Genomic DNA, 26,518 nt, shown 5'->3' with positions numbered 1-26,518 from the left:
TCCAGAGGCTGTTCTGTCTCACTCGCCCTCCAGCAATTCAAGTAAGCAATGCACCACCATCTCGCATCATCCCCAATTCTGTCCCATTATCTTTATTACCTCCATTAATTATTCCTAAGCCAACATCTTCCTTGAAAGTTTCAGTGTTACCTCCCTTCCTCCTTCTCCTGTTTGTTCGTTCCCTTGACGTTTGTCCCACTCAGCTATACCTTGCTCTTCATAAGACTCGTTTCTGTTAACAAGAAAAACAGGCAATAGTGTATAGCGGTATACTACTAGTAAACAGGAAGTGTTCATCTTGCAAGCACCCTTTAATTATGACAAACTATTAAAATTAAAAGCACAATATATTCCATAATCCAATCTATTCTCGAGCTAAGAGGTGGATTAACAAACAAAAAAAAACATCCATTCATGTACAGCATAAAGATTATTTTAACCACAAATATCCAAGACAAGATGCAGGAGGAACACTGAAAAGTCAACACAAAGGCCAAAAACACAACTTTACTAGAACCGAGAAGCCAGCACATATGGAAATGCATTCATTGTAGATTTTAGTCTGGCTAGACCAACTGTCAAAGTGCATTTTATACCTGACAGTGACAAAATGACAGGCGTATCTCAAGAAATGTCCACCGTGAGGAGTTTACCACCCGGCTACATCAGAGGGTGGGTCTCACTCAAGGAAAAAAAAAAATCTTTGCAAACTGCAAAAAATAATAATTAAGGGCACCACAAAGACAGGTGCACAAAAGGCAGCTTTCAGGAAAACGTTTCAGAGGAAAATGCAAGTTAAATCACACACAAGCATTTTGGAAAGATATACCTGTTCATCTCACATCAATTTAGTATTTCTTTTTTTTTTTACATTAAAAAATACCCCATTTAAAATCGGGTTTATAAACAAATGTTACGGGCGGGTAGGTAGAGCTTTACGAAGGGCACACAACATGCCAAAAGTGCGAGCAAGTATTGTGGAGTGGAGGGTTGGGGTGTGTGGGCTGGGGATGAGTCATTCCCCATCATGTAGATTAGGAGTTTGTGTTCAGACTGGGAACGCGTTGGAAAGAAGGACGCAATAACTGAACGGACGTCCCACCATTCCAACTGGCAAGTTCCGACTCTTACTCGGATTTTCAGCTCAATACATAAAACGAGATGGGCAGACCGTCACGGTGCCCAAAGGAGATGAAGGCAGTTGAGCAGTAGGAAGTTATTATGGTAGCATCTACCCCAGATACTACATTTTCAGGGGTAAAACTGCGGAAAAAGCGAAAATGTGAAGAACGATGTCCATAAGGCTATACGAAACAGGTGTGCCCAGCAAGTTGGAAAGCCATTCGTCCGCATCGGTGGTGAAACTCGCATGTGTCGATATGACAAAGAAGGAATGCGATTTGCACACGCACAATATAATTGCAAAGAAGTGTCACAATGAACGTCATTCAAAGCAATCTTCGATAGAAAGTGCTGAACTGCAATCGACATGACGACGAGCTGCAGGCAGGCAGTCACAAAAAGCATAACATTGAGCCAGAAATCCCGGAAGGAGCTGCAGGCGAGCGCTTGCAAGTGGTAGAAGGCAAAATTTTGAAATTCAGAATTTCAAAAAAGTCCGGCAATTTCAAAACTTCAAAGCACTGAGCTCCATCGACTCCACCCGCCCTCCCATCAACCTCACCCCACTCCACTTGCACACCTACACTATAATCTTGTGATGAATGCAGTGCCGGTGCATACTATGCACAAATAAAACAAGCCAATATGAACTCAGAACGACTAAAGAGCAAACACAAATGGAATAATAATGTTTGGGTTATTTCTGAAAAATATACTTTGCCTGCACGTTCCGTCCCTACTTTTGAAGTAATGGGCTCGATTCAACCCAGGGCCTCTACTTTTATGCCCCCCAAGTCAAGTGCTGTTGTCAGTCAGCAATGCATTGCTCCAAAATGAATATTATGGCAGACCTAAAAACACTTCAAAGCACCAACCTGAAAAAGTAGCGAGTGCTCTGTAGAAGAAAAATTTCTCTCTTTCTCTCTCTTAAAATTGTGCAGCCCCATCCCCCTCAACCCCCCTCAAAGCCCATCACCCTGCTGCCTTCCCCGAACCCCACTTCTACTCCACGATAACCTTATGCAGTCCTCGCACTGCCACCACAAGCAAAGCTTCCCTAGCATTGCATCAGTAGTTTTGCAACGACAGTGGGTAACCGGACAGTATTTTGAGGCTAAAAACCTTTGGGTTAATTAATAATCAGCAGCTTAGTTCACAGACTGTCATCCCCATCCCATTTGTACACTCCTCCCGAATAGCAGCCAGTCCTCGTTCTTTCGTTCCTCATTGGAGGAGAGATGGTGAAAGGGATGGCCTTTAGGATGATGGCTTCTGGCGTTCTGTAGACGTTTGCAGAGAATTGACGTCGTCCTCATCAAACAGAGGATTCAAAACTTCCATTTCACCAGTCTGGTAAATGGCAGAAGCAAATTAAGGTGTCATCTTTGTATCAATAAAGTAAAGCAATAAGAGTATCAATAATAAAGCTTTCATAATTGCCGTGAAGAAGAACCACCGTGAAGATCCAAGCCTAAATGTACAGGACTTAGGCCTGTACACGAAATGTAGTTAAAAAATAAAATAGACTAAAGTCTGCATAGAACACCATACCCCACGCAGTCTTTAAGAATATAATTCAACTGAAATGCAATAATGATTTAAAAAGTCACATTAATTCAAAATTCTGTAAGTTTAGCACTGTTGATGATGTCTTATACACCACCTAAAATGCCCAAGTATTGCTAAACAGAAGGATTTTGAAAGTGTATAAAAGGCTGCCCTAATGCCGTGGAAATATAACATTGAATTGAAATGAAGTTGTTCCTCGATCATAAAGTGACATTTGTCTGTCCATCCATCATCCACAGCCAGACAGACAGACAGACAGACAGGCAGGCAGACAGAAGTGAACCAATTGCTTAACCCCACTTTTCACTTTGCATGTGCAGGATAAAAATACAATTTGACATGAATGCATTGATTGAGATGCTCGTGCCCGATTTAGAAGTCAACTCACTCTTATATTTAATCTCCATTAAAGGTCCAACAAAAAACTAAAGGTCACATGAGAGAGAGAAAAGAGACAAGTCGAAGAGTGACATCATCATATCTCACTATAATTCACCAAATGTCCGTCCGTCTTGTCTGTCTGTCCGTTCGAAGGTACCGTAAAAACTGCTGAACCGAACGCAACATTTTGGGTGGGTACCGTATTTTCCGGTGTATCAACCGCACCCGTGTATCAACCGCACCCCCGATTTTCGACTTCAAAAAAAAAAAAAAAAAAAAAATCACATTTTCGAGGCAAAAAAAAAAAATCAGGAAAATTTCAAAAAAGAAGAGAATAAATAAATAAAATGGAAAGCGAAATATGATGAAAGGAAAGAGAAACTGCAGACAGAGAAAGAGTGAAAATACATGAAATGAGTTGAAAGAGAATTTTAAAAAACATTATAATTATTCTTTCTTACCAATGTGGGGCCCTGAAAAGGGCCGTTGGGTTTTGGCTCTTGCCAATGTGGGGCCCTGAAAAGGGCCGTTGGGTTTAGTCTCTAAAATCCGAAGAAGTCCTCGTCATCCGTTTCTTCAGTCCAATCCGAGTCGGGGTAGACGAGATCCTCGTCGTCGTTATCCTCTTCTTCCTTCGTCGGAAAAGGGCCGTTGGGTTTAGGCTCTAAAATCCGAAGAAGTCCTCGTCATCTGTTTCTTCAGGGAAGACATTATGAAGATCATCATCCGAGTCTGGGTAGGCGAGATCATCGTCGTCGTTATCCTCTTCTCCATCGTCGGTCACTGCCACTTCATCCTCCCAGATGATGTCATCTTGAGTGCCATCAAGGGCATTAGATATGCAGCACTTGAGGAAGGCCCGCTCGATGATGGCTGCCGGCAACTCCTCCCAGACCTTCAGTATCCAGCTACAGATCGTCGGGAGGTCCACCTTCCTCATCCTCCCAGTCTTGGTGAAGGTCTTGTCCCCCGACAGCATCCACTCCGACCAACAGCGCCGCAGACCGTCTTTGAACGGCTTGTTGACTGAAACGTCTAGCGGCTGCAGCAGCGACGTCATGCCACCCGGGATCATCACCAGATCAGTGTTGAGCCCCCTCAGCGTTGACTTGGTCTCCTCTGTCTTGTGACAACAGAAGGCGTCGAGGACGAGCATGCTCCGTCACCGCGAAAGCCCACCAACTCGTCTCCCCCACACGACGCGGAGCCAGTCATCTACCAGCGCTTGGTCCATCCACCCCTTGGCCTGGGCACGAACGATTACACCCGGAGGAAATTTATCCTTTGGTAGCGTCTTCCTCTTGAAGATGATATACGGCGGCAGCTTTCCCCCATCAGTGGTGCACGCTAGCATAACCGTAAAACGATCTTTCTCATGACCCGTTGTAGTGATGGACACCGACTTGTCACCTTTGGCCGAGATGGTGGTCCCTCGAGGCACATCGAAGGTCAGCGACATCTGATCAGCGTTGCCGATGCGGCTTAGGGGATAGTCGTGCTGCTTGCGGAACTTGATCACGAACTTCTGAAAATTAGCAGTCTTCTCTGCTATGTCATCAGGGAGACTCTGTGCGATGTGGGTTCGCCGGTGAATAGAAAGGCCATGACGACCCATGAACCTGTACGCCCAAGACGTACTGGCCGTGAAGTGGCTAGGAAGTGGCACTCGATGTGGCTAGGCCTGTCGGAGGTGTAACAGGCAGCGGCCATCATCGGCGGTGTCCTGGCCTGGTTTCCTTTTGCCGGTTCTCTTCCGAAGTCCTTGTCAGGGAAGGGAATTATTTAATGTTGCGCTAAGGGCCTGTCTAAATGTCTACAGGTGTGCATTGCCATAAGGGACAAAGGTTTGATGACCAGGTTGAACACACAGGGGCGTTATCTTTAATCCCGAACTACTTAACACTCAAACATCCTGGTATGTTCACAAGCAGACATCTTAACCCGACAAATCGCCTAAACAGAAATTACAGGTAGATTCCCTATCGCGACAGTCGAATACCTACCTACACAGATCTATCTGGCCCTAGATATTCCTTTACCCCCAGACATAACAATATATATATATATATATATATATATATATATATACAGTCGTCCCTCGCTATATCGCGGTTCACTTTTCGCGGCTTCGGTACATCGCGGGTTTTTCTCGCTAGTATATGTAAAATTATATCGCGGATTTTTCGCTATATCGCGGGATTTTGCGGTATAAATGTATTTTTATATACTATTATTTTAAATATTTTTGTGGTAAAATAAGCATTTTCTAGCCTAAAATTTTTTTTAAAACGTAAACAAATAAGAAAAATACAGTAGTTAAAACATATTACAAGAAATAAAATACTGTACATAGTGTACAGTAGAAGGGTAGACAAAGAGACAAAGAGTTGTGCGTATGGAAAACGCAGATGCGGCAGCTTCCACTTGCGCTAGTTACCCACGTAATGGGTAACTGTAATGCTCTTTCTGGCTGTGCAGTACATTCATCATCGTCATCACCTTCATCGTCATCAGTACTGCACAGCTAATTCATCATCATCTTCATCACGCAAGTTGTAGTATTGAAGAGCCGGGGCTCTTGCTTGATACGGACGAAATGACGGGCAAGACACAAACTCGTCCGAGAAGATATTTATTCTCAAAACCAACTCGGGAACACTGAAAAGCCCGTTTATCGGGCTGCATTATAAAGCACAACCAGAAACCGAAACCGAAAGCCACGCCTCTCATGCGTAGCATGCTTTGGTGGTCACGTGATCAACAGGTGTAGCTGATTATACCCGCACGTGCGGCACGCTTTGGTGGTCACGTGACCAGCCACTCTTGCGCCGCGGATCCCCGCCGGTGACGTCACCGGCTGGAGCAAGGACATTCTGATGCTGGTTTTGCTTGGGGGACCCATGGGTCGCTACAGTATCTTCAATGGTGAGTACCCATTAGAATTTTATATGTTGTTAAAATTACATATGTTTAAGAGTGTAAAAAGTGTTTAAGAGTATAGGAAGTGTTTATAAGAGTATGGGAAAGGTTAATAAGAGTGTGGGAAAGGTTAATAAGAGTGTGGGGAGGGTCATAAAGCTTTAAAATATATATAAATAATAAAATAAAAATATGGTCGCTACTTCGCGGATTTTCGTCTATCGCGGGGGGTTCTGGAACGTAACCCCCGCGATAAACGAGGGATCACTGTATATACAGTCACGTGAAAAAGTAAGTACACCCCATGAAAAGTTTTGACTTTTTCAACATATTTCAACATACAGCTATTTGATCTTCATTTCAACAATATTGATAGATAAAGGTGATATAATATAACAAATATCATGAAACATTTACATTTTGTAGTCCATTGTATTATTTAAATAAACATAAATGCAAATTTCGCATGTGGAAAAAGTAAGTACACCCCTACATTTATCACTACTTCAAATACCTAAAATTAAAATCAGGTGCACCAGCTCAGGTGCAAATGATTAGAACATGGTTAGAGAGGATCTTGGAGGAACCTGTCTTATTTAAACCTCAGACATTTAGTTTGGTTTGCTCTTTGTTGTTGAAGTGTGTGGCATCACCATGCCTAGATCAAAAGAGCTCTCTGAGGCCTTCAGAAAGAAGGTTATAGATGCCTACGGGTCTGGGAAGGGATTTAAAAAGATCTCCAAGCAATTCGAAATCAATCATTCGACTGTCCCAAAGATCATCTACAAGTGGAGAAGATTCAAAACAACTGCCAACTTGTTCAGGCCAGGCCGCCCCAGCAAGTTTAGCCCGAGAGCAGACCGCAAGATGCTGAAAGAAGTCTCGAAGAACCCCAGAATGTCATCACGGGACCTACAGGTAGCTCTTGCCACTGTTGATGTCAAAGTGCACGAGTCTACCATTAGAAAGAGGCTGCACAAATTTGATCTACATGGGAGGTGTGCCAGGAGGAAACCTTTGCTGTCCAGAAAGAACATCAGGGCAAGACTAAAGTTTGCCAATGAACACCTAGGCAAAGACCAGCACTTCTGGAACAATGTGCTCTGGACAGATGAGTCAAAGGTAGAGCTATTTGGCCACAGAACCAGAAGACATGTTTGGCGAAAACCAAAGACAGCATTGGACCACAAGAACCTGATACTAACTGCAAAGCATGGGGGTGGAAATATTATGGTTTGGGGCAGCTTTGCTGCATCAGGGCCTGGGCAGCTCACCATCATAGAATCCACTATGAATTCTTCATTGTACCAGAGGGAGCTTGAGGATAATGTGAGGCCATCTGTCGGAAAGTTGAAGCTCAACCGAAGGTGGACCTTGCATCATGACAATGACCCTAAACATACCAGTAAATCCACCAAGGAATGGCTGAAAAGAAAGAAATGGAGAGTTCTGGAATGGCCAAGTCAAAGCCCGGATCTAAATTCCATCGAGATGTTGTGGGGGGATTTGAAACGAGCTGTGCATGCAAGAAACCCCTCAAACATCGCACAGCTGAAATAATTCTGCATGGAGGAGTGGGCAAAAATTTCTCCCAGTCGATGTCAGATACTGGTAGACAGTTATAAGAAACGCCTACTTGGGGTTGTTTCTGCCAAAGGGGGCAATACCACCTATTAGAGCCAAGGGTGTACTTACTTTTTCCACATGCGAAATTTGCATTTATGTTTATTTAAATTATACAATGGTCTACAAAATGTAAATGTTTCATGATATTTGTTGTATTATATCACCTTTATCTATCAATATTGTTGAAATGAAGATCAAATAGCTGTATGTTGAAATATGTTGAAAAAGTCAAAACTTTACATGGGGTGTACTTACTTTTTCACGTGACTGTATTATATATATATGTATATATATATATATATATATATATATATATATATATATATATATATATATATATATATATATATATATATATATATATATATATATATATATATATATATATATATATATATATATATATACATACATATATATATATACAGTGGAACCTTGACTTACGAGTGCACCAACTTACGAGTTTTCCGAGATACGAGCCGTCGCTCGGGCGGTTTATTGCTTTGAGATGCGAGCCGAGATTTGAGTTACGAGCTTTCGCCACCCGCCACCAGGTGGGTTCCGGTCACGTGGTTATCTTGCCGTGCAAGTATCTCTGCCGTATATCGCTGCTGCTTTGTTTTCGCATTTTGGTTATTTTGGAAAATTTCTTAGTTTTAACCATGGGTCCTAAGAAATTGAGTGCCAAGGGAAGAGAGGATGATGTGCTTGGATATAAAACACGCAATCGTCGAAAAACATGAGCGAGGTGTGCGTGTTGTCGACTTGGTGAGGCGGATGTGAAGGCAGCTGAAGATTTTATTATAACTGAGAAGAAGAAGAGGATGATGTGCTTGGATATAAAACACGCAATCGTCGAAAAACATGAGCGAGGTGTGCGTGTTGTCGACTTGGTGAGGCGGATGTGAAGGCAGCTGAAGATTTTATTATAACTTTTGCCGAACTGATAGAAGCCGAAAGATACATCCCCCAGCAAATCTTCAACTGTGACGAGACAGGGCTCTTCTGGAAAAAGATGCCGAGGAGGACGTATATAACGGCAGAGGAGAAGAGCATGCCAGGCCACAACTTGTTCAGAGTGCCGGCGATAGCTCGCCTTCTCTTTGTGGAAGACACGGTGAGATCCTCAACATCCAACAACTAATGGGACGCAAACGGGGCGCCCAGTTTAGCGGTACACACATTGATGAATCACCCTGCCTGTGAAACACCGACATGACAGGTTATAGCTGGGTCGGGATTCAAACCCAGGCTGGACAGTTTAGAGTCAAGTGTGCGTACCTCCAGTCCAGGCCATCCTGACAACTTGTATGCTGCATACAGGTGAAATATAAAGCGCGAGATATTTTTTATATGTACTGTATATTTTAAAAAAAATTGGTGTGGTTTTTGGCGGGCTGGAACGGATTAATAGCATTTCAATGCATTTTAATGGGGAAATTTGATTTGAGAAACGAGCAAATTGAGTTACGAGCTCGGTCACAGAACGAATTAAACTCGTAAGTCAAGGTTCCACTGTATATATATTGTTACGTGGTCCCCTCAGTGCATACCAGGTCTCGGTGACCCCCGGACCGTGAGAGGACCCTCGCCAGCAAATAGTATTATATAGGCGCATTCGCCACGCAATCCATAGGAATTTCACCCAGGAGACAACTGATGTGCAAGTATATATTTCCAATGGTAATGATACCAAACACTTTCAAAGACACAACCACGGAGATTTTCCCCGAGCAATCAACAATACACAACCAGGCACAATCAATATTACAACCAGGTGAACTCATCTACACAAACTCTAAGATGGCCATCTTAATCTTATACATTCCTCACGTGAGCCCCACTCCTGACTCCCTCCGTGGTCAATGTCTCTCCTCTCCGCACACGGGCGGTTGGACGAACCCCGGGCGGACGTGCTCCCAACGTGCAGTCTCGTACTGGGGCCGCGGCTGCAGCGCACCTCCTTGCCAAGCCACGGGGCAAACCCAGCGCGGCGTCCAACGTGCGCGAGGCCCCAAGTGCGACCCTTACGCGTCCTTGTAGATGGGCAAAAACCCAGCGCGGCTTCCGACGCGAGCGAGGCCCAACGTGCGGACCCGTACGCGTCTTTGTAGACGGGGCAAAACCCAGCGCGGCTTCCGACGCGAGCGAGGCCCAACGTGCGGACCCGTACGCGTCTTTGTAGACGGGGCAAACTGTCCCGGACGCTTGGTTTCGTGCACGAACTCACGGTGACCGGACGTGTCAAAAGGTATTTACCGCCCAGGTAACTCCTCTCGCCAGACGTTTCGAAACGGCGCGTTTTCCACGCAGCGCAAGGTCGCTTCCACCTTTTGTCGGAGCGGGGCGAGGAAGAAGGAACCTTCCTTTCCCTCGTGTCTTTTTCCTCCCTTTCCCGTCACTTCCGCTTCCGGCCACTTCCGTTTCCTGCCACTCTTTCAGAAGGGCTCCTGACCCTCCAACCACAACAACTACACAACAACTTAATATACTACACACGGAAGCAAAGACCTGCATGGTACTTCACATACATTCACATAAATATGTAACACTCCCCCCCTTCAAGAAAGAAAGTTTGAACCCAGCGAAAACTTTCTTTGCCGGCCAATTTGGAGAAACAAACCAGATAAATCAACCCCCCCACATTATCAGTTCCCCCCGGGCACAGTTATCACTTAAAAATAAAGCCAGTTAAGCCACTCGATAGCACTTTTCCGGGAGGCCAAGCCGAGTATTCACTACATGGATGCCTTTAGGAACGCGGAGTTCACGGTTAGTCCGTGCAGGAAAGTTCTCTACATGGGCGCCTTGAGGAACGTGGAGTTCACGGTTAGTCCGTGCAGGAAAGTTCTCTACATGGGCGCCTTGAGGAACGTGGAGTTCACGGTTAGTCCGTGCAGGAAAGTTCACTACATGGACGCCTTTAGGAACGGCGTTCACGGTTAATTCGTGTAGGAATCTTGGCTCGGCGGCTCCGCCGCCTTCAGTGCTTCAACTTCTCAGAACGTCCCTAATAATTAGGGTGGGACCACTGGTCCCTGTAGTCCCCTGAATACCGGTCTTCTTCTCGGCCACTACTTTGCCCATTCTTCCTTCGGGAGCGGCCGTAACTCAGGGAGCCTCCATAATAATATTGACTGCGGCCACCACCAAAACTACCGCCCAGTTGTCCTCTCCTGTAGACCTCTCGACGCCTACGAAATGCCTTCCCTACTGTTATGGTCCGACCCTCCAAATCCTTGCCATTCCAATTCTTCTCTGCCTCTCTGGCGTCTTTTGTGCTGGCAAACGTGACAAAGCCGAACCCTCTTGACTGTTGCGTTTCCCAGTCTCTTACCAACCGCACTTCCACCAGCGGCCCATATCTGTTGAAGACAGAGGTCAGAACTTCTTCCTCTGTTTTGAAGTTCAGTCCCCCTACAAATTACTTGGCACTTTTGTCACCATCCCGAGCTGGTGTGGTGTTATTTTCCCTGCTGGGCTCTTTATCAACCCTCAGGTTACCATAAACTTGACCCCCGGCCAAATCATTCCCGAGAACCACAGATACACCCTCTACAGGAAACGTGGCTTGTAAACCGACGGTGACCGGTCCTGACACCAAATCGGACTCCAACTGGATGACCTGAAGGGGAGCACTAACACCGCCCCCGATCCCCTGTAAACGAACACTATCCCCCGTTGCCGTCTCCTCGGACCATGGCAAAATGCCTTCAAGCATTAAAGATTGATGGGCCCCTGTGTCTCTCAATATCCTAACCGGTCTCCGGTTAGTCGAGGCTCCATCCAGTGACACAAACCCCTCGGAAATAAATGGTTGGTAACCCTCTTGATGGCGATTTCTTACGCTAGCCATCGCATTCGGAGTTGTAATAGTCGGACTCCGCTCTGGGTTGTCCCTTTTCATGAGGTAACAACTGGACATCAAGTGTCCAGGTTTTTAGCAAAACGCGCAAGTAGGCCCGGAGGAAAAACTCGGGGTCTGCCTCGGGCCCCCCGAACTATAAGTTTGTCTTGGGCCCGCATCCCTCTGATTTCGAACCGGTGGGGTATCATAGTTGTCCCCATAATCATCTCGAGGCCGCCGCCATGTATGGTCGTTCTCCGCACCTGCTGTTCCTTTTCTCTTCTTTCCTGGAGTTCTCTTTCCACTCTCCTTTCCTCTGCTTGTTTCTCTTCCCTCCTCTCTTCTGCTTTCCTTTCTTCTTCTGCTCTTTCCTTTTCTGCTTTCCTTTCTTCTTCTGCTCTTTCCTTTTCTGCTTTCCTTTCTTCTTCTTTAATCCGTTCCTGGCTCCGTAACTGCAACTCCAGTTTCCGGAGCTCAACGTCTTCTGGTTCTTCGGGTAGCCACTCCCAGGCTAACTCGTCCCATTTTCCTAATCCCACCATAGATTGTATCACCGTGGCCTGCAACTCTGCCTTCCTCAAATTAGTTCGGACCTCCAAGTTAAAATGTTTGGCCAATTTCAAGAGGTCCGACTTTAGCAACGCTCGGAACTGTGCCTCACTCGGTGTTACCCCAAAGTTCTGTGCCACAAACGCCATGGTGTCTATCGTTAACACCTGTTAACCTTCACCCAAGATTTTACCCAATTTCTCAAAAAAAAATATTACCAATTAATAATTAATTAATAAATTTTAATTACCAAAAATATTATTATTTTATTATTTTATACCCTTTTAGATCCCGGACGTAGACCCAATTGCGAAACCGCAAATCGTAATTTGGACGAGCCCCCAATTCTGTTACGTGGTCCCCTCAGTGCATACCAGGTCTCGGTGACCCCCGGACCGTGAGAGGACCCTCGCCAGCAAATAGTATTATATAGGCGCATTCGCCACGCAATCCATAGGAATTTCACCCAGGAGACAACTGATGTGCAAGTATATATTTCCAATGGTAATGATACCAAACACTTTCAAAGACACAACCACGGAGATTTTCCCCGAGCAATCAACAATACACAACCAGGCACAATCAATATTACAACCAGGTGAACTCATCTACACAAACTCTAAGATGGCCATCTTAATCTTATACATTCCTCACGTGAGCCCCACTCCTGACTCCCTCCGTGGTCAATGTCTCTCCTCTCCGCACACGGGCGGTTGGACGAACCCCGGGCGGACGTGCTCCCAACGTGCAGTCTCGTACTGGGGCCGCGGCTGCAGCGCACCTCCTTGCCAAGCCACGGGGCAAACCCAGCGCGGCGTCCAACGTGCGCGAGGCCCCAAGTGCGACCCTTACGCGTCCTTGTAGATGGGCAAAAACCCAGCGCGGCTTCCGACGCGAGCGAGGCCCAACGTGCGGACCCGTACGCGTCTTTGTAGACGGGGCAAAACCCAGCGCGGCTTCCGACGCGAGCGAGGCCCAACGTGCGGACCCGTACGCGTCTTTGTAGACGGGGCAAACTGTCCCGGACGCTTGGTTTCGTGCACGAACTCACGGTGACCGGACGTGTCAAAAGGTATTTACCGCCCAGGTAACTCCTCTCGCCAGACGTTTCGAAACGGCGCGTTTTCCACGCAGCGCAAGGTCGCTTCCACCTTTTGTCGGAGCGGGGCGAGGAAGAAGGAACCTTCCTTTCCCTCGTGTCTTTTTCCTCCCTTTCCCGTCACTTCCGCTTCCGGCCACTTCCGTTTCCTGCCACTCTTTCAGAAGGGCTCCTGACCCTCCAACCACAACAACTACACAACAACTTAATATACTACACACGGAAGCAAAGACCTGCATGGTACTTCACATACATTCACATAAATATGTAACAATATATATATATATATATATATATATATATATATATATATATATATATATATATATATATATATATATATATATATATATATATAAACACTCATATATAAATACAGTATAATGCATCAATACCCCCAATATGGCTCATTAAATTATCCCAGGGTAATTATCGGTGCAGACACTAAACAATAAATTCATTTAAAAAGCCAAACACGCCTTTCAGTTTTATTCACAAGTGGGCCCGTTGGTCCGTTTGACCAAATTTTCATAGGTCTTTCCAGCCTTGTAGCATACTTGCCTTCTGTACTGCTTGAGCATGAGCTTGTCTTAGACTTAGACCAAGCCCAGATGTGCTTGGACAGGGCAGGGGGTAGGGATTATATGTTCGTTATTATTATTGCCAAATGATACTACTATTATTATTATTGTTGTTAATATTAATAGTATTCATTAATATACGCTTTGTTACAATGTTATCATTATTCTGTCATTACCTCCACCACAGGACGTGGATGGAGGTTATGTTGTCACCCCATACTGTCTGTTTGTCCGTTTGCGAACAGGATATCTCAAAAAGTCGTGGATGGATTCGGAGGAAACTTGGTAGACAAGTTGGGTGTGTAACAAAGGAAGACTTGATTCAATTTTGGTGAAGATCCAAATTCGGATCCGGATCAGATAATATTAAGTGATTCTTCACCATTGAGTGATGGGGCTAAAAACAATATAAAACAGGATATCTCAAAAAGTTATGGACGGAATCAGATGAAACTTGGTAGACTGGTTGGGTGTATGACAAGGACAAATCGATTCGATTTTGGTGAAGATTCGGATCCCTTTCCAGATAGGAGAGTTTTAAAATCTTTCAAGTGATTCTCCACCATTGAGCGATTATGGCCAAAAACATTATATAGCATGTCATTTTAAAACGTTGTGGACTACCAATAACAAAACAAGGTGGATGAGTTGGTTAGGTGAGGAGAACAAGCGGATTCGATTTTGGGTCAGGTCCGGATCCAGATCCATGGTATACAAAACGTAAACTGTTCAGCCTGGCGGAAGTATGCTTTCTACCAAGTGCCGTTCTAGTTTATTTTGCAATTAGAATGCCATGCTGTGGTAGGACCTATTAAGCTGATCTAACCCGAACACCTTAACGTGGTGTGCGTTTAAAACATGGGAATCATTCCAGATTTAGTTAGTAGAGATTATAGTGGGGTTAGTAGAGATTTTAACATGATTAAAACACGTCATTTAAAATGTTTAATTCGACAGGACTATTACAAAATTAGGGGTGGGGTTAGTAGAGAAAGCAAATTAAATAAAAACGTTTAATGTATACAAATGAAACAATACATTTGTCATGTATACAAATGGAACAATGGAACAATGTATACAAATGGAACAATCACAATAAAATATGTATAATCCCTCATGTTAATACATGTTGATATTGTTTCACAAATCCACACTACAATTTATTGTACGATCACCAAACAAGCCCTCATTAGTAAATGGACCAACGCAGTCTCCAGCTCCCCCGAAGAGCCCAACAGTTCAAGCTCCCTCACGATCCCTGCACAAAACTGATTGCTCTCAAGACGCACAAAATGGCCTCCTTCCTTGCAATAACCCAAAATGTGCTCTCCTTACCCAACCAATCGCAAAGCTTCTTGCTGCCGCTCGCACTCTCCAAGCACCAATCGCGAAGCTTCTTCTTCGCGCACTCGCTCACCAAGCACCAATCGTGAAGCTTCTTCTTTTACTTCGGCGAGAACCAATTGTGAAGCTTCTTGCTGCCGTCTGCACTCCGCCCATGTCATTCAGGAGGCGTGGCCTGCCGGTCCTGTTCCCTCTCCCACCGAACCATGGTAGCTCCACCTCTCCTGGGTGGGTCTTTACTGTATCGTGTCCATGGAGCGTGATTAGCTTGGCTGGCTGCCGTTTTGCTTGGCCGGCGGCTGCCATAAATGTTAGGGATCACCACAGAGGGTATCACGAACAGGGGAATTAACCTTAAACGCCACTACTAATTAACACGTCATCATCCCTCATATGATGAACATTTAAACACAACCTTAAGCTACTTAGTACATCGAAATGCTCCTACACGTCACATGGTCCATACTATTTCCTATGCAATTCTACCTTTCCTACTGTATTCTCTTACCTACCCCAATAAACGTAACAATATATTAGCTGCAAACACGGGTGCCCGATAACCATAAATTACATAATTTAACTTTCCATCAAAATAACCCACCGGAGCAAGCCCTGGACACTCATACACGGTGTATTCTCCATCGTTGTCATCTTCACTGTCCGTCCCAGACTTTGAATCTGCACCATTATCCTTGTTCCTGATTTTATTTCAAAAAAAAAAAAAAAGTCATGCGGGTTATATTGGAAGTAAAAAAAAAAATCTGAAAAAAATCCTGTGCCTATCAAACTCCAACCATAGTATCAACGGCTTAAAAAGGTGCATTGCAAGTGGCACGGCTACCTTTCCATGGACAGGATTTGCTGTTTCTGGTGCTGGTAATGAAACATCTGAGCACTCTGTGCCAGCTTTCTGTCTTCTGGCTACAAAGGGTGACCCAATGGAAGAGGGGGAGACCGAAGGGAGGGAGATTTTTGGAGAAGCTGACAAAAATGGAACACTGGAGCAAAGGTAACCATAAACATAGAGCAAAACATAGACCCGTACCTGGCTTGGCAGGGCATAAGCTGATGCTTGGGAAGCAAAAGTTCCACAGTCAAGTTTGTCGGAGGACTTTGATTTTCGACGAAGCCTAGAAATGAGGAAAGCAGGCAGAATGGAGAACAAATATACAGTTTAACATGTTTTTAACATTGTATCGGGTTTTAGTTGTGTATCTCATATAAAAGATCGTTGGTGAGGTATGTGGATGGACAAAAGGACCACCGAGGCACTCGGAAACATGGTGGTGGGATGATGAAGTTGGAAAGAGGATTGACGAGAAGAGGAAGAAGTTCAAGGAGTGGCAGAAGGCGAAGGGTACGGGAGCAGAAACAGCAGAGCATGAAAGTTATAAGGCAGCCAGGAAGGCTGCAAAGAAAGAGGTAGCAAAGGCGCAGGAGGCATGTAGGAAAATGTTCGGAGAACGCTTGGATTCGGAAGAGGGTCAGAAAGCAGTATTCAGGATTGCAAAGCAGATAGCGAAAGAGAGGTGTGATGTGATTGGGGTGAGTTGCTTGAAGGATGAAGTGGGACAAATCGTTGTCGACCCAGATGGAATTAAAGGAAGATGGAAAAGGTATATGGAAATGCTGTTGAATACAGAGAATGAATGGGATGGCAACATAGAGAGTAACCCAGTTTTAGGACCGGCAGAGAAGATAATTGAGAAGGAAGTTGAGGAAGCGATAAAAGCAATGAAGGGTAGAAAAGCGGGAGGGCCGACGGGAGTTGTGGGAGATATGTTGAAGGCAGCAGGAAGTTGGGGTGTGAAGAGAATGACAGAGATCTGTAATCTGGTAGTGAAAGAAGGCCGCATTCCAGTGGATTGGGAACTGAGTACCCTCGTCCCTCTATACAAGGGGAAAGGTGACCCTCTGGAGTGTGGCTCGTACCGAGCGATAAAGTTATTGGAGCATGGAATGAAGGTATTGGAAAGGGTGTTGGAGAGGAGGATAAGGAAGAAAGTGAAGATCGACGAAATGCAGTTTGGATTCATGCCAGGAAGAGGAACGACAGACGCGCTTTTCATTGTGAGGCAGTTGCAGGAGAAGTACATGGAGAAGAGGAAGAAGTTGTTTCTTGGGTTTGTTAATCTGGAGAAAGCATTCGATCGGGTTCCACGCAAAGTATTGACATGGGCATTGAGGAAGTTAGGAGTGGAGGAATGGTTGATCAGAGTAGTGATGGCAATGTACAAAAGAGCGCGCACAGCTGTAAGGACAAAGGACGGGAACAGTGGTGAGTTTGAGGTGAAGGTGGGAGTGCATCAGGGGTCGGTACAAAGTCCACTACTATTTGTAGCTGTGATGGAGGTGCTGGCTCAGAACGCAAAGGAGGGTTTACCGTGGGAGTTGTTGTATGCAGATGATCTGGTGTTGATTGCGGAAAGTATGGATGGACTGAAGGAAAAGATGAACACGTGGAAGGAATGTATGGAGACAAAAGGTCTGAAGGTGAATATCGGAAAGACGAAGGTGATGGCAAGTGGTAAAGCATGTGGTGAGGTGGAAAGAACTGGGAAGTGGCCCTGTGCTGTGTGTAGGAAGGGTGTCGGAGTGAACTCCATTCAGTGTACAATGTGCGCTGAGTGGGTTCATCAAAAATGTAGTGGTCTAAGAGGGTCATTAACCAGTGTGGCAGCTACATTCAAATGTAAGGTGTGCACAGAGGGAGCTGCAGATGGAGGAAATGTTGAGTTGGATCTTGGAGATGGCGTGAAGCTGGAAGGTGTGAAAACATTTTGCTACCTCGGAGACATGCTGAATGGAGAAGGTGGACCAGACTCGGCAACGGTTGCTCGAGTGAGATGTGCATGGAAGAAGTTTCGGGAATTGAGTGGCGTGCTGATGATGAGGGGAGTGTCGTTGAAGCTGAAGGGAAAGGTGTATGCTGCATGTGTGAGAAGTGTTATGATTTATGGGAGCGAGACATGGGTAATGAACGTAGAGCAGCAACGAAGGTTGGAAAGGGTGGAAATGCGAATGGTTCGACGGATGTGCGGAGTATCGTTGAGAGAGAGGAAGACAAATGATGAATTGCGAAAGATGATGGGAATAGAGCCTGTGATTGATGCTGTGAAGAGGAACAGGTTGAGATGGTTTGGTCATGTGTTGAGGAAGGATGAAAGTGACTGGTTGAGAAGAGTGATGGAAATGAATGTAGAAGGAAGTAGAAGACGGGGAAGACCAAGAAAGACTTGGCTAAAGATGGTGGAAGAAGAAATGCGGGCAAGGGGGTTAACAAGGAGAGATGCAGAAAATAGGGCAAAATGGAGAAGATTGTCATGGGGACCGCAAGGCTAACCCCCGCTCTAGCAGGGAAAATGGCCTTTAAAATGCATGTTGTTAAAATGCATGTTGTATCTCATATAAAAGATTCTTATCAGTATCAATACATAATGTACCTGTATGCGTAGATTCATACAAAATGTACAAAGAAAAATTAAATTTAGAATATTATATAAATAAATATTATGTCTCCCTACACAGCCAAGGAATTGCAAGTTGGGGAAATATGTATTATTACCAAACGCACGCAAAGCGAAAAGCGGGGTTAAGCAATTATTGGAACTCACCCCTGTCCGTTCATCCACAAATGTCAGTTTATGATCGAAGAACAATTTAATTTCAATTGAATGTTCTATTTTGAACTAAAATTGGAAAACGAACCTGTAGTTTAGCAGTACTTCAGCTCTTAATTCGACCCGATCGTGCATATGCAGGGAGGAGTGAGATTTTTTATTATTATTCTGTCTGCCTGTCTGATAGTCAAACACAATTAAAAATCATTCCAAACAGGAAACTATTTTTAAAGACATCATAAAGGACACAAACAAAAGACACAAATAGTCAGGTTCCTTGTGTAATTTCGCCGGAATTTCTTGGAGAGTAGCAAACCTATAGATTTTTGAGAAGTTTAGGATCTATTTTTTTTTTTAAATGATGTTTCGGATTTTTTCAATCTGTTGGTTGCCATGGAAACAGCAGATTTGGGATGAAAATCACTTTTTTCTAAATTTAAATTTAAAGAATTCTTAAACAATACAAGATAACCAACTGATGATGGATTACACTTAAATAGCTAACAATGGATTTTATAAGAGAATGAAATGTTGCATTTTAAATGTTGGTTGCCATGGTAACAGTAGTTTTGGGGTAAAAACGCTTTTGGGGTAAAAATCTGAAACATGGATTTTCTGTTTTGAGCTAATGAATTTTTATTATATTTGCAGGACCAACGACAGGATGGATGAGGTACCACTGAGTGGCGCGGATCCCTGCCAGGTGAAAGAATCAACGAACTGGTCAAAATGCGTTCTGTGCCAAGATGATTCTTCCCAGAAAGGAGCCTTGGTGTTGCAACCAAAAGTCGAGTCATTCCGCCGTTTGATAGAGACAATACAGGAGCGATCCACTTTTCAGGACGCTGATTATGTACAGATTCATAAACGACTAGACGGGACGTCAGCTGAACTGTTGCAAATGAAGAATGCTGTCTGGCACCGAAAATGCCATTCTAACTTAACTAACAAGGATCAAATTCATTGGGCCAGGGTTCGTTATGATCAGGCACTTTCATCAGGATCGCATATCGACAAAGGGCCAGGTCGCAAGAGGAAAAGGTCCGATGTATGTGTGGAGTCATCAGGCTCCTCCACACCATTCACTCGGTCTTCCACAGAACCCTATGACAAGGCTTTGTGTTTCTTTTGCCAGAGGAACGATGGTAAACCTATTTACGTTGTTCGGAGTGACAGTGCGGGCAAATCTCTGAGAGACGCTGTTGAGGTTGCTCAGAACCCTGTGTTTATGACTCGATTGAACACTGCTATAGCACCAAGTGATGCACATGCAATAGACGTTATGTACCACAGATCTTGCTGGACGAAAAATGTCTTCCATGTCCTACGAGATCACGATGCCAAAGGAGGGAAGGAAAGAGCATCAATGACACAAGTTGTGAGTTTAATTGAACTGATCAACTTGGTAGACATCCTAACCAAGCAGCAAACTCAACTATGTATGGAGGAAATCGAGACAACTTATGTTAACCTTCTAGGTGGTATAGATGCCTTAGTACATCACGTGCCCACATTCAGCCGGAAATGGCTGAAGGATAGAATCTTACAGGCATTACCAAATTTGAGGTCAGTGCTCCCAAAGAACAGACGGAAGTCTGCTATTCTCTATTCACTGGAGACATGCGAGGAGGATATGGTCAATGCTAGCATTACAAATGACGATACCATGGACCATATGGATGCCATATACAAAGCAGCTTTGCTGGTTCACAAGAGTATCGAGAATTTCTCAAGCAAAGATCAGCAGGATGAATATATACAAGTTTCTAGCAGTGAACAGGACGTTCCCAGCGAGCTTAGGGCAATGGTACGTTGGATAATGCTTGGTCCAGTGGAAGCGATGCAATCAGAAGCACGGACATCAGTTGTGGACAGATCAGTATTAACTGTAAGCCAAACCATCATGTACGGCCTCAAGTCTAGGAGGCAGGTGAAGTACAAACCACAGAATGAATCCGCTGCATTTCGTCCGCAACGTCAAAGGGAAAATCCCAATGTGATTGGTATGGCTCTAGCTGTCCACCATGACACCAGGAACAAAAAGATGGTGGACCTTCTCAATGCACTGGGGTACTGTGTTTCATACAGACATATCTTGCTTCTTGAGACATCGATTGCAAATGCTGTGGTTCAAAACACTGCACTGTTTCAAGGATTGTATGTTCCACCAATTCTCAAGCGAGGACGACTACCGGTCTTTGGTTTTGACAATACCGACTTTGAAGAGGATACTCCTAATGGCAAGGACACAACCCATGGAACCATTGTAGTAGTGTTTCAGAAGTCAGATGGTGCCGGAGAGACAATAGCACCCCCTCTACAGATCACAGAAGCAAAGAACTTGACTGTTACTCCGTACCATACGGACATTATACCATGTAACAAGCCAAACCCGGTTAGAGGTTCTAGAGATGGACTGGAGGAGTTCACAGTCAATAAGACAGGTGTTGACAAACACTACCAGCTGACACACCTGGGCTGGGTCTTAGCATCGGTTCTCTCCAGAACAAACACAGAAGGGAATCTTACAAAACTCCCATGTTGGGCTGGCTACAACTCTCTCCTTCCAACACGCTCGTTCTCAGTGACGCAGGTCGGAGCTCTGCCTCTACTTCCAGAGGTAGCACATGAGTGGTCAACACTAATGACTGTGCTGGAGCAATGTCGCAGATTGAAGGAGCTTGCTGTTGGGAAAGATCACCCAACTGTCATTTCTTGTGACTTGGCCCTCTATGAGAAAGTAGTTCAGCTACTGGATGCTCGGCCTGACTTAAAAGGCATAATTGTTCCCAGATTGGGAGAGCTGCACGTTGTCATGGCTGCATTGAGAGGTCTGGGTGCATCCATAGAGAACTCTGGCATAGATGATGCTTGGACAGAAGCCGATGTTTATGGATCTGCAACTACAAGACAGATACTGAAATGCACCCATTACAAACGCTCGCTACAAGCTCACATATACTCGTATGTGGCACTCTCTGAAATGGCAATCGAAGAATTCTTCAAGAACAATCCGCATCTCAAGGAAGTGTGCGTTGTTGCAACAGATAAGGTTCAAACTGCTTGTGGAGAACATGACAAAGCCCTGAAAGCTGAATGAGTGAAGAAAGCCAGCAACTGCCTGCTCCAAGTCATCATCGATGCGAACTTGGTAGAGAGACTTCATGAATGGGAGACCAGCCGCTCAAAGAATGCCATGTTTAAGGCCATGATGAACTACCTTCACAGAGTAGAGGTGATTCTGCATTTCGTTGCAGCTTCATGGAATGCTGACTTAAACCTTCATCTTCAAGCCGGTGAAGAACTCAGCAAGATATTTTTCGCCATGGACAGAATCAAGTACAAGCGGCTCTGGCCAAGGTACATATCTGACATGTATGCGCTGAAGTCCAGCCATCCAGCGACATGGAGGGAGCTCGAAGCAGGCAATATCTCAGTCACCAAGAATACTATCCCATTTGTATCGATCGGAGCAGACCACGCTGTTGAGTATCTGAACAGATTGCTGAAGGTTCACTCAGGTCTGATTGGCATATCAAATAATGCAAATGCCAGACAACGATTCTTTTTGGCTGCACCGGAACTGTCACGTCTGTCTTGCGAGTTTAAGGGACAGTTTGGACTCAAGGAAAGTGAGATTAGAGAGCACCATGGCCTTTCTCCAAGTGTCATCAAGCGTGAACACAATGCAATTGACCGAATCAAGACTGCCATACTTAGTCATGGGAATCCATTTGAAGTTGAGGGTAACCAGCTCTTCAATGTAGTCACCCATGCTTATGTGCCAGAAGAATTTGTACCACAGATACTGAATATTGATGAAACAGGACAGAAGCTCTATGAAGAGTTTGTTGCTGAACGGATCAATGGTGATGTCAGCCTATGGGCACCAGTGAAGAAGGAGAAGAACAGAATGTACAAGTCTGGCAATGCAACACTAGCAATCAAGATTAGGGACAAGACAGTGGATCTAAAAGAAACCAAAGATTTGTATGGTAGACTGATGGTGCTCTCCAGATCCAGCAGGGATGTGAACCAAAAGGACGCAATTGGCAACTTTGAGTTCACTGTGACCTGTTTGCACCAGACGGTAGCTTACTTTCTTGCACAGACAAGTCAAAGCTTATCCACATCTTGGAGAAGTTTGCCAACGAGGCACAGTCTTCTCCAGAAGATGAGGAGCTTGATGCCACACACATGGCACCAGTGTCCACTGATCTTGCAACCGATGGCAGTACATGCACTAGCAAGAAGCTCGCAGTCATAGATGGAATGGTTGTTGTCCAGAAAATGACCAAGAAACCAGCAACGGTGGTGACTGTGAAGGATCTCAGTGAATGTTTCAATGATAGGGTGTTGAGTCTGACCAGGGGCTTCGAACACATAATACTTGTTTTTGATACATACAAGCAAGATTCCCTCAAGAGCACAACCAGAGCCAAACGACGTCATGGAAAGGCACCTGTCCAGTATCAGGTCAAGGATGATACCAGTATCAAACACATCACGATGAGCCGATTTCTGTCTCATGATCAAACCAAGGCTGATTTGACGGACTACTTGGCAGAGAAAACTCTAGAATACAACCGTGATTCAACCAAGGTGGTAGTTGTCTCAGCATCTGGTCGGACGTCAAGCAACAGGAGTCTCCAATTTGAGGCAGATAACCATGAGGAGGCCGACATGCTGATGATCAAGCAAGCAATAGCCGCATCACAGCAACATAAGGGAGATGTTGAGCTGACGATATTCTCACCTGATACAGATGTGCTAGTTCTTGCAATAGCAAACTATCATCTGCTGCCAAGACACACATCTATCTCAATGGCATCTATTGTTATCCAAATTGAGATAATCTGGAAGGCCCTTGGTGAGGAGAGAGCCCAGGCATTGCCAGCCTTCCACGCTTTCACAGGTGCCGATAATACTGGGCGGTTCGCTAGACTTGGAAAGGCAAAGTGGTTCCAGTGCTATCTGAAGGCCGATGACGACATAGTAGCTGCCTTTGCTACGCTCTGTACGGATGCTGAAATGTCAGAGGACCTGTACACAACTTTAGCTAGATTTGTCTGCTCAGCTTATTGTCCAAAAGGTGTCAATATTTCCAGCATCCCTGAACTTCGGTGGCATCTCTTCTGTAAGAACATGGCTGAGAACGACAGGCTACCACCAACTGTTGGTGCTCTGAGACAGCATATCATGCGGGTACATATCCAGGCATATGTGTGGGGTCAATCAGCCATTTCTCAGCAAACATTTCTTGATCCATTGAAGAATGGATACCACAAGGACACGTGTGATCAACTCAAACCGACTACCACAGACATTCTCCCTGCACCAAAGGCAATTATCGAGATGGTAAGGTGCCAGTGCAAGACTGAATGTTCATCACAGAGATGTTCCTGCCGGGCCAAGAACCTAACATGCACTGATCTTTGCATGTGCAGCACTTTGTGTGAGAATGACGAGGACTCAAACATTGAAAGGCAGGACCACAATAGCGATGCTGACGATGGCAATGATGAGTGACATTGGAGTCAGTGATGCCATACCTGCTTTTGGCAAATTAGCATAATTACTTGTCAGCTGTTTTAACGATGACAATAGAGTCGTTCTTCTGAAGTAGAATACGTAGCATCGAGTAGATAGTTGAAACTCTAAACCAGCATTGGACAACAGTCTGGCTCAATGATTGAGTGTTGTTTGTTTTACGAATAATGCAACTGCTCCGGCCTATCGGCTTATCGGAACGTTCTCGGCATCATGCAATAATCATGTTACTACTATTATTTCAATACATATAATAAGAGTTTTATCCCAAACATAGCTTTTGGCATGACAACCTTAAAGCCAAGTTGCACTCAATTCATATTCGGACCGTCACTGATCACTATATTCTATCATGCGTTACTTGATTCAAGTACTGAAAGCAATGCATTAAAAACGTTAATTTGAACAAATTTAAAGCAGTTTCCATGGCAACCATTACTCAAAGTGCAGATATATATAATCTGTATCAAGAACAGTCCTCTAGTTAACAGTTATGCATCATCAGTTACTTCCTTGCGAGTAATTTTGAATTTTCAGAGCTAAAATTCGAAAAATTGGTTTTTTGCCCCAAAACGACCTATTTGACCATGTTATGTACATTTAAAAAAATCTGAAACATGGATTTTCTGTTTTGGCATTGTTTAAACTTTCCAAAAATGTGAGGGTTGGCAACTCTCCAAAATATTCCAGCGAGCGTCAGATTATGGACACAAGAAACCTGACTAAAATAACAAAGGTAATGTGTCAAGTAAGGTGGTGTAATAGACACTGTCAACAGTGGTAAACTTCGGGAATTATTTTTTTGGATGACTTTTAAAATCATTATTTTATTTCAACTAATTATGTACAGTGCCTTCAGAAAGTATTCACATCCCTTGCTTTTTCACATTTTGTTTTGTTACAGCCTGAATTCACAATTGATTAAATCGAGATTTCTTGTCAATGATCTACACAAAATACCCAATGATGTCAAAGTGGAATTTATTTTTTTTAGAAAATTTTCCAAAATAATTAAAAATGAAAAGCTGAAATGTCTTGGGCCAATACAACCCCTTTGCTATGACACTCTAAGTTGAGCTCAGGTGCATCCAATTTCCTTTGATCATCCTTGAGATGTCTCTACAACTTGATTTGAATCCACCTGCGGCCAATTCAATTGATTGGACATGATTTAGAAAGAACACACCTTTCCATATAAGGTCCCACAGTTGACAGTGCATGTCAGTGCAGAAACTTTATCATGAGGTCTAAGGACCTGTCCATAGAACTCCAAGATAGAATTGTGACATAGATCTGGAGTAGGGTATAAAACAATTTCTAGTGTTGAGGGTTCCCAAGAGCTCTATGATTAGGAAATATCATATCTTCCCCGATTCAAAACCTTAATCTTTTCTACCACCGTTAATCCACCCCAAACCCACCTCCTTCAAATTCCCTGTTTTCTTTCCTGAAATCCCCTGTAGTGTCCATCTTGTTTATCCCGTGTAACCCACCCCAGCCCTCTCCCTTCAACAGATTGTCTAATGTCTCTGTTCCCTACTGTTGTTGCACTTTCCTCTCCCTCCCCCTCTTGTTTCCCGCTCCCTATATTATATGTTCTATGTGTTACCTCTTATACGAGCCTCGACTGACTATACAAAAAAAAAAATACAAAGATTATGGAACTACCCAGACTCTTTCTAGAGCTGGTCGTCCGACCAAACTGAGCAACTGGGCAAGACAAGAACCTTGGTCAGGGAGGTGACCAATAACCCAATGACTACTATGACAGAACTACAGAGTTCCTTGGCTGAGATAGGAGAATCTGCCTGAAGGACAACAGTCTCTGCAGAACTTCTCCCATCTCGACTTTATGGTAAAGTAGCCAGACGGAAGTCACTCCTGAGAAAAAGGCACATGACAGCACGCCTGAAGTTTGTAAAAAGGCACGTGAAAGACTCAGAGCATGAGGCAAACGATTTTGTGATGAGATTTGAAAATTTAACTCTTTGGCCTGAATGGAAAGCACTATGTCTGGCAGAAACCAAGCACAGCTCATCACCCATCTAACACCATCCCTACTGTAAAGCATGGTGGTGGCAGCATCATGCTATGCGGATGCTTTTCAGCGGCAGGGACTGGGAGACTTGTAAGTATAGAGGGAACAATGATTGGAGCCAAATACATGCAAATCCTTGAGGAGAACCTACTTCAAAGTGCAAAAAATCTAATTAGATATTTCTGTATTTCATTTTTAATTATTCTGTAAAAATTTCTAAAAAAAAAAAAAATCCACTTTGACATTGTGGGATATTATGTGTAGATCAGTGAC

The 26,518-nt window shown here is 44.3% G+C and overlaps 1 protein-coding gene across 3 annotated transcripts in view; it reads right to left on the bottom strand.

Moving 5' to 3' along the window:
* Positions 1 to 292: 292 nt before the first annotated feature.
* The window catches only part of NPDC1 (neural proliferation, differentiation and control 1), a 41,390-nt gene continuing 15,164 nt past the window's right edge, over positions 293 to 26,518 (bottom strand). For all 3 annotated transcript variants that reach the window (XM_068134778.2, XM_068134776.2, XM_068134777.2), the window contains 4 exons: positions 16,083 to 16,167; positions 15,879 to 15,958; positions 15,639 to 15,735; positions 293 to 2,472 (listed from right to left, as the gene is read on the bottom strand). In XM_068134778.2, coding sequence (XP_067990879.2) covers positions 2,380 to 2,472; positions 15,639 to 15,735; positions 15,879 to 15,958; positions 16,083 to 16,167 — 355 coding nt within the window. In that variant the 3' untranslated portion in view covers positions 293 to 2,379. The remainder of the gene's footprint in view (positions 2,473 to 15,638; positions 15,736 to 15,878; positions 15,959 to 16,082; positions 16,168 to 26,518) is intronic.

This window comes from Myxine glutinosa, chromosome 13 (assembly GCF_964187855.1).
Source record: "Myxine glutinosa chromosome 13, kmMyxGlut1.1, whole genome shotgun sequence".
NCBI lineage: Eukaryota > Metazoa > Chordata > Myxini > Myxiniformes > Myxinidae > Myxine > Myxine glutinosa.
Note: the sequence above shows the minus strand (reverse complement) of the source record. Positions and strands in the feature narration are given on the sequence as shown.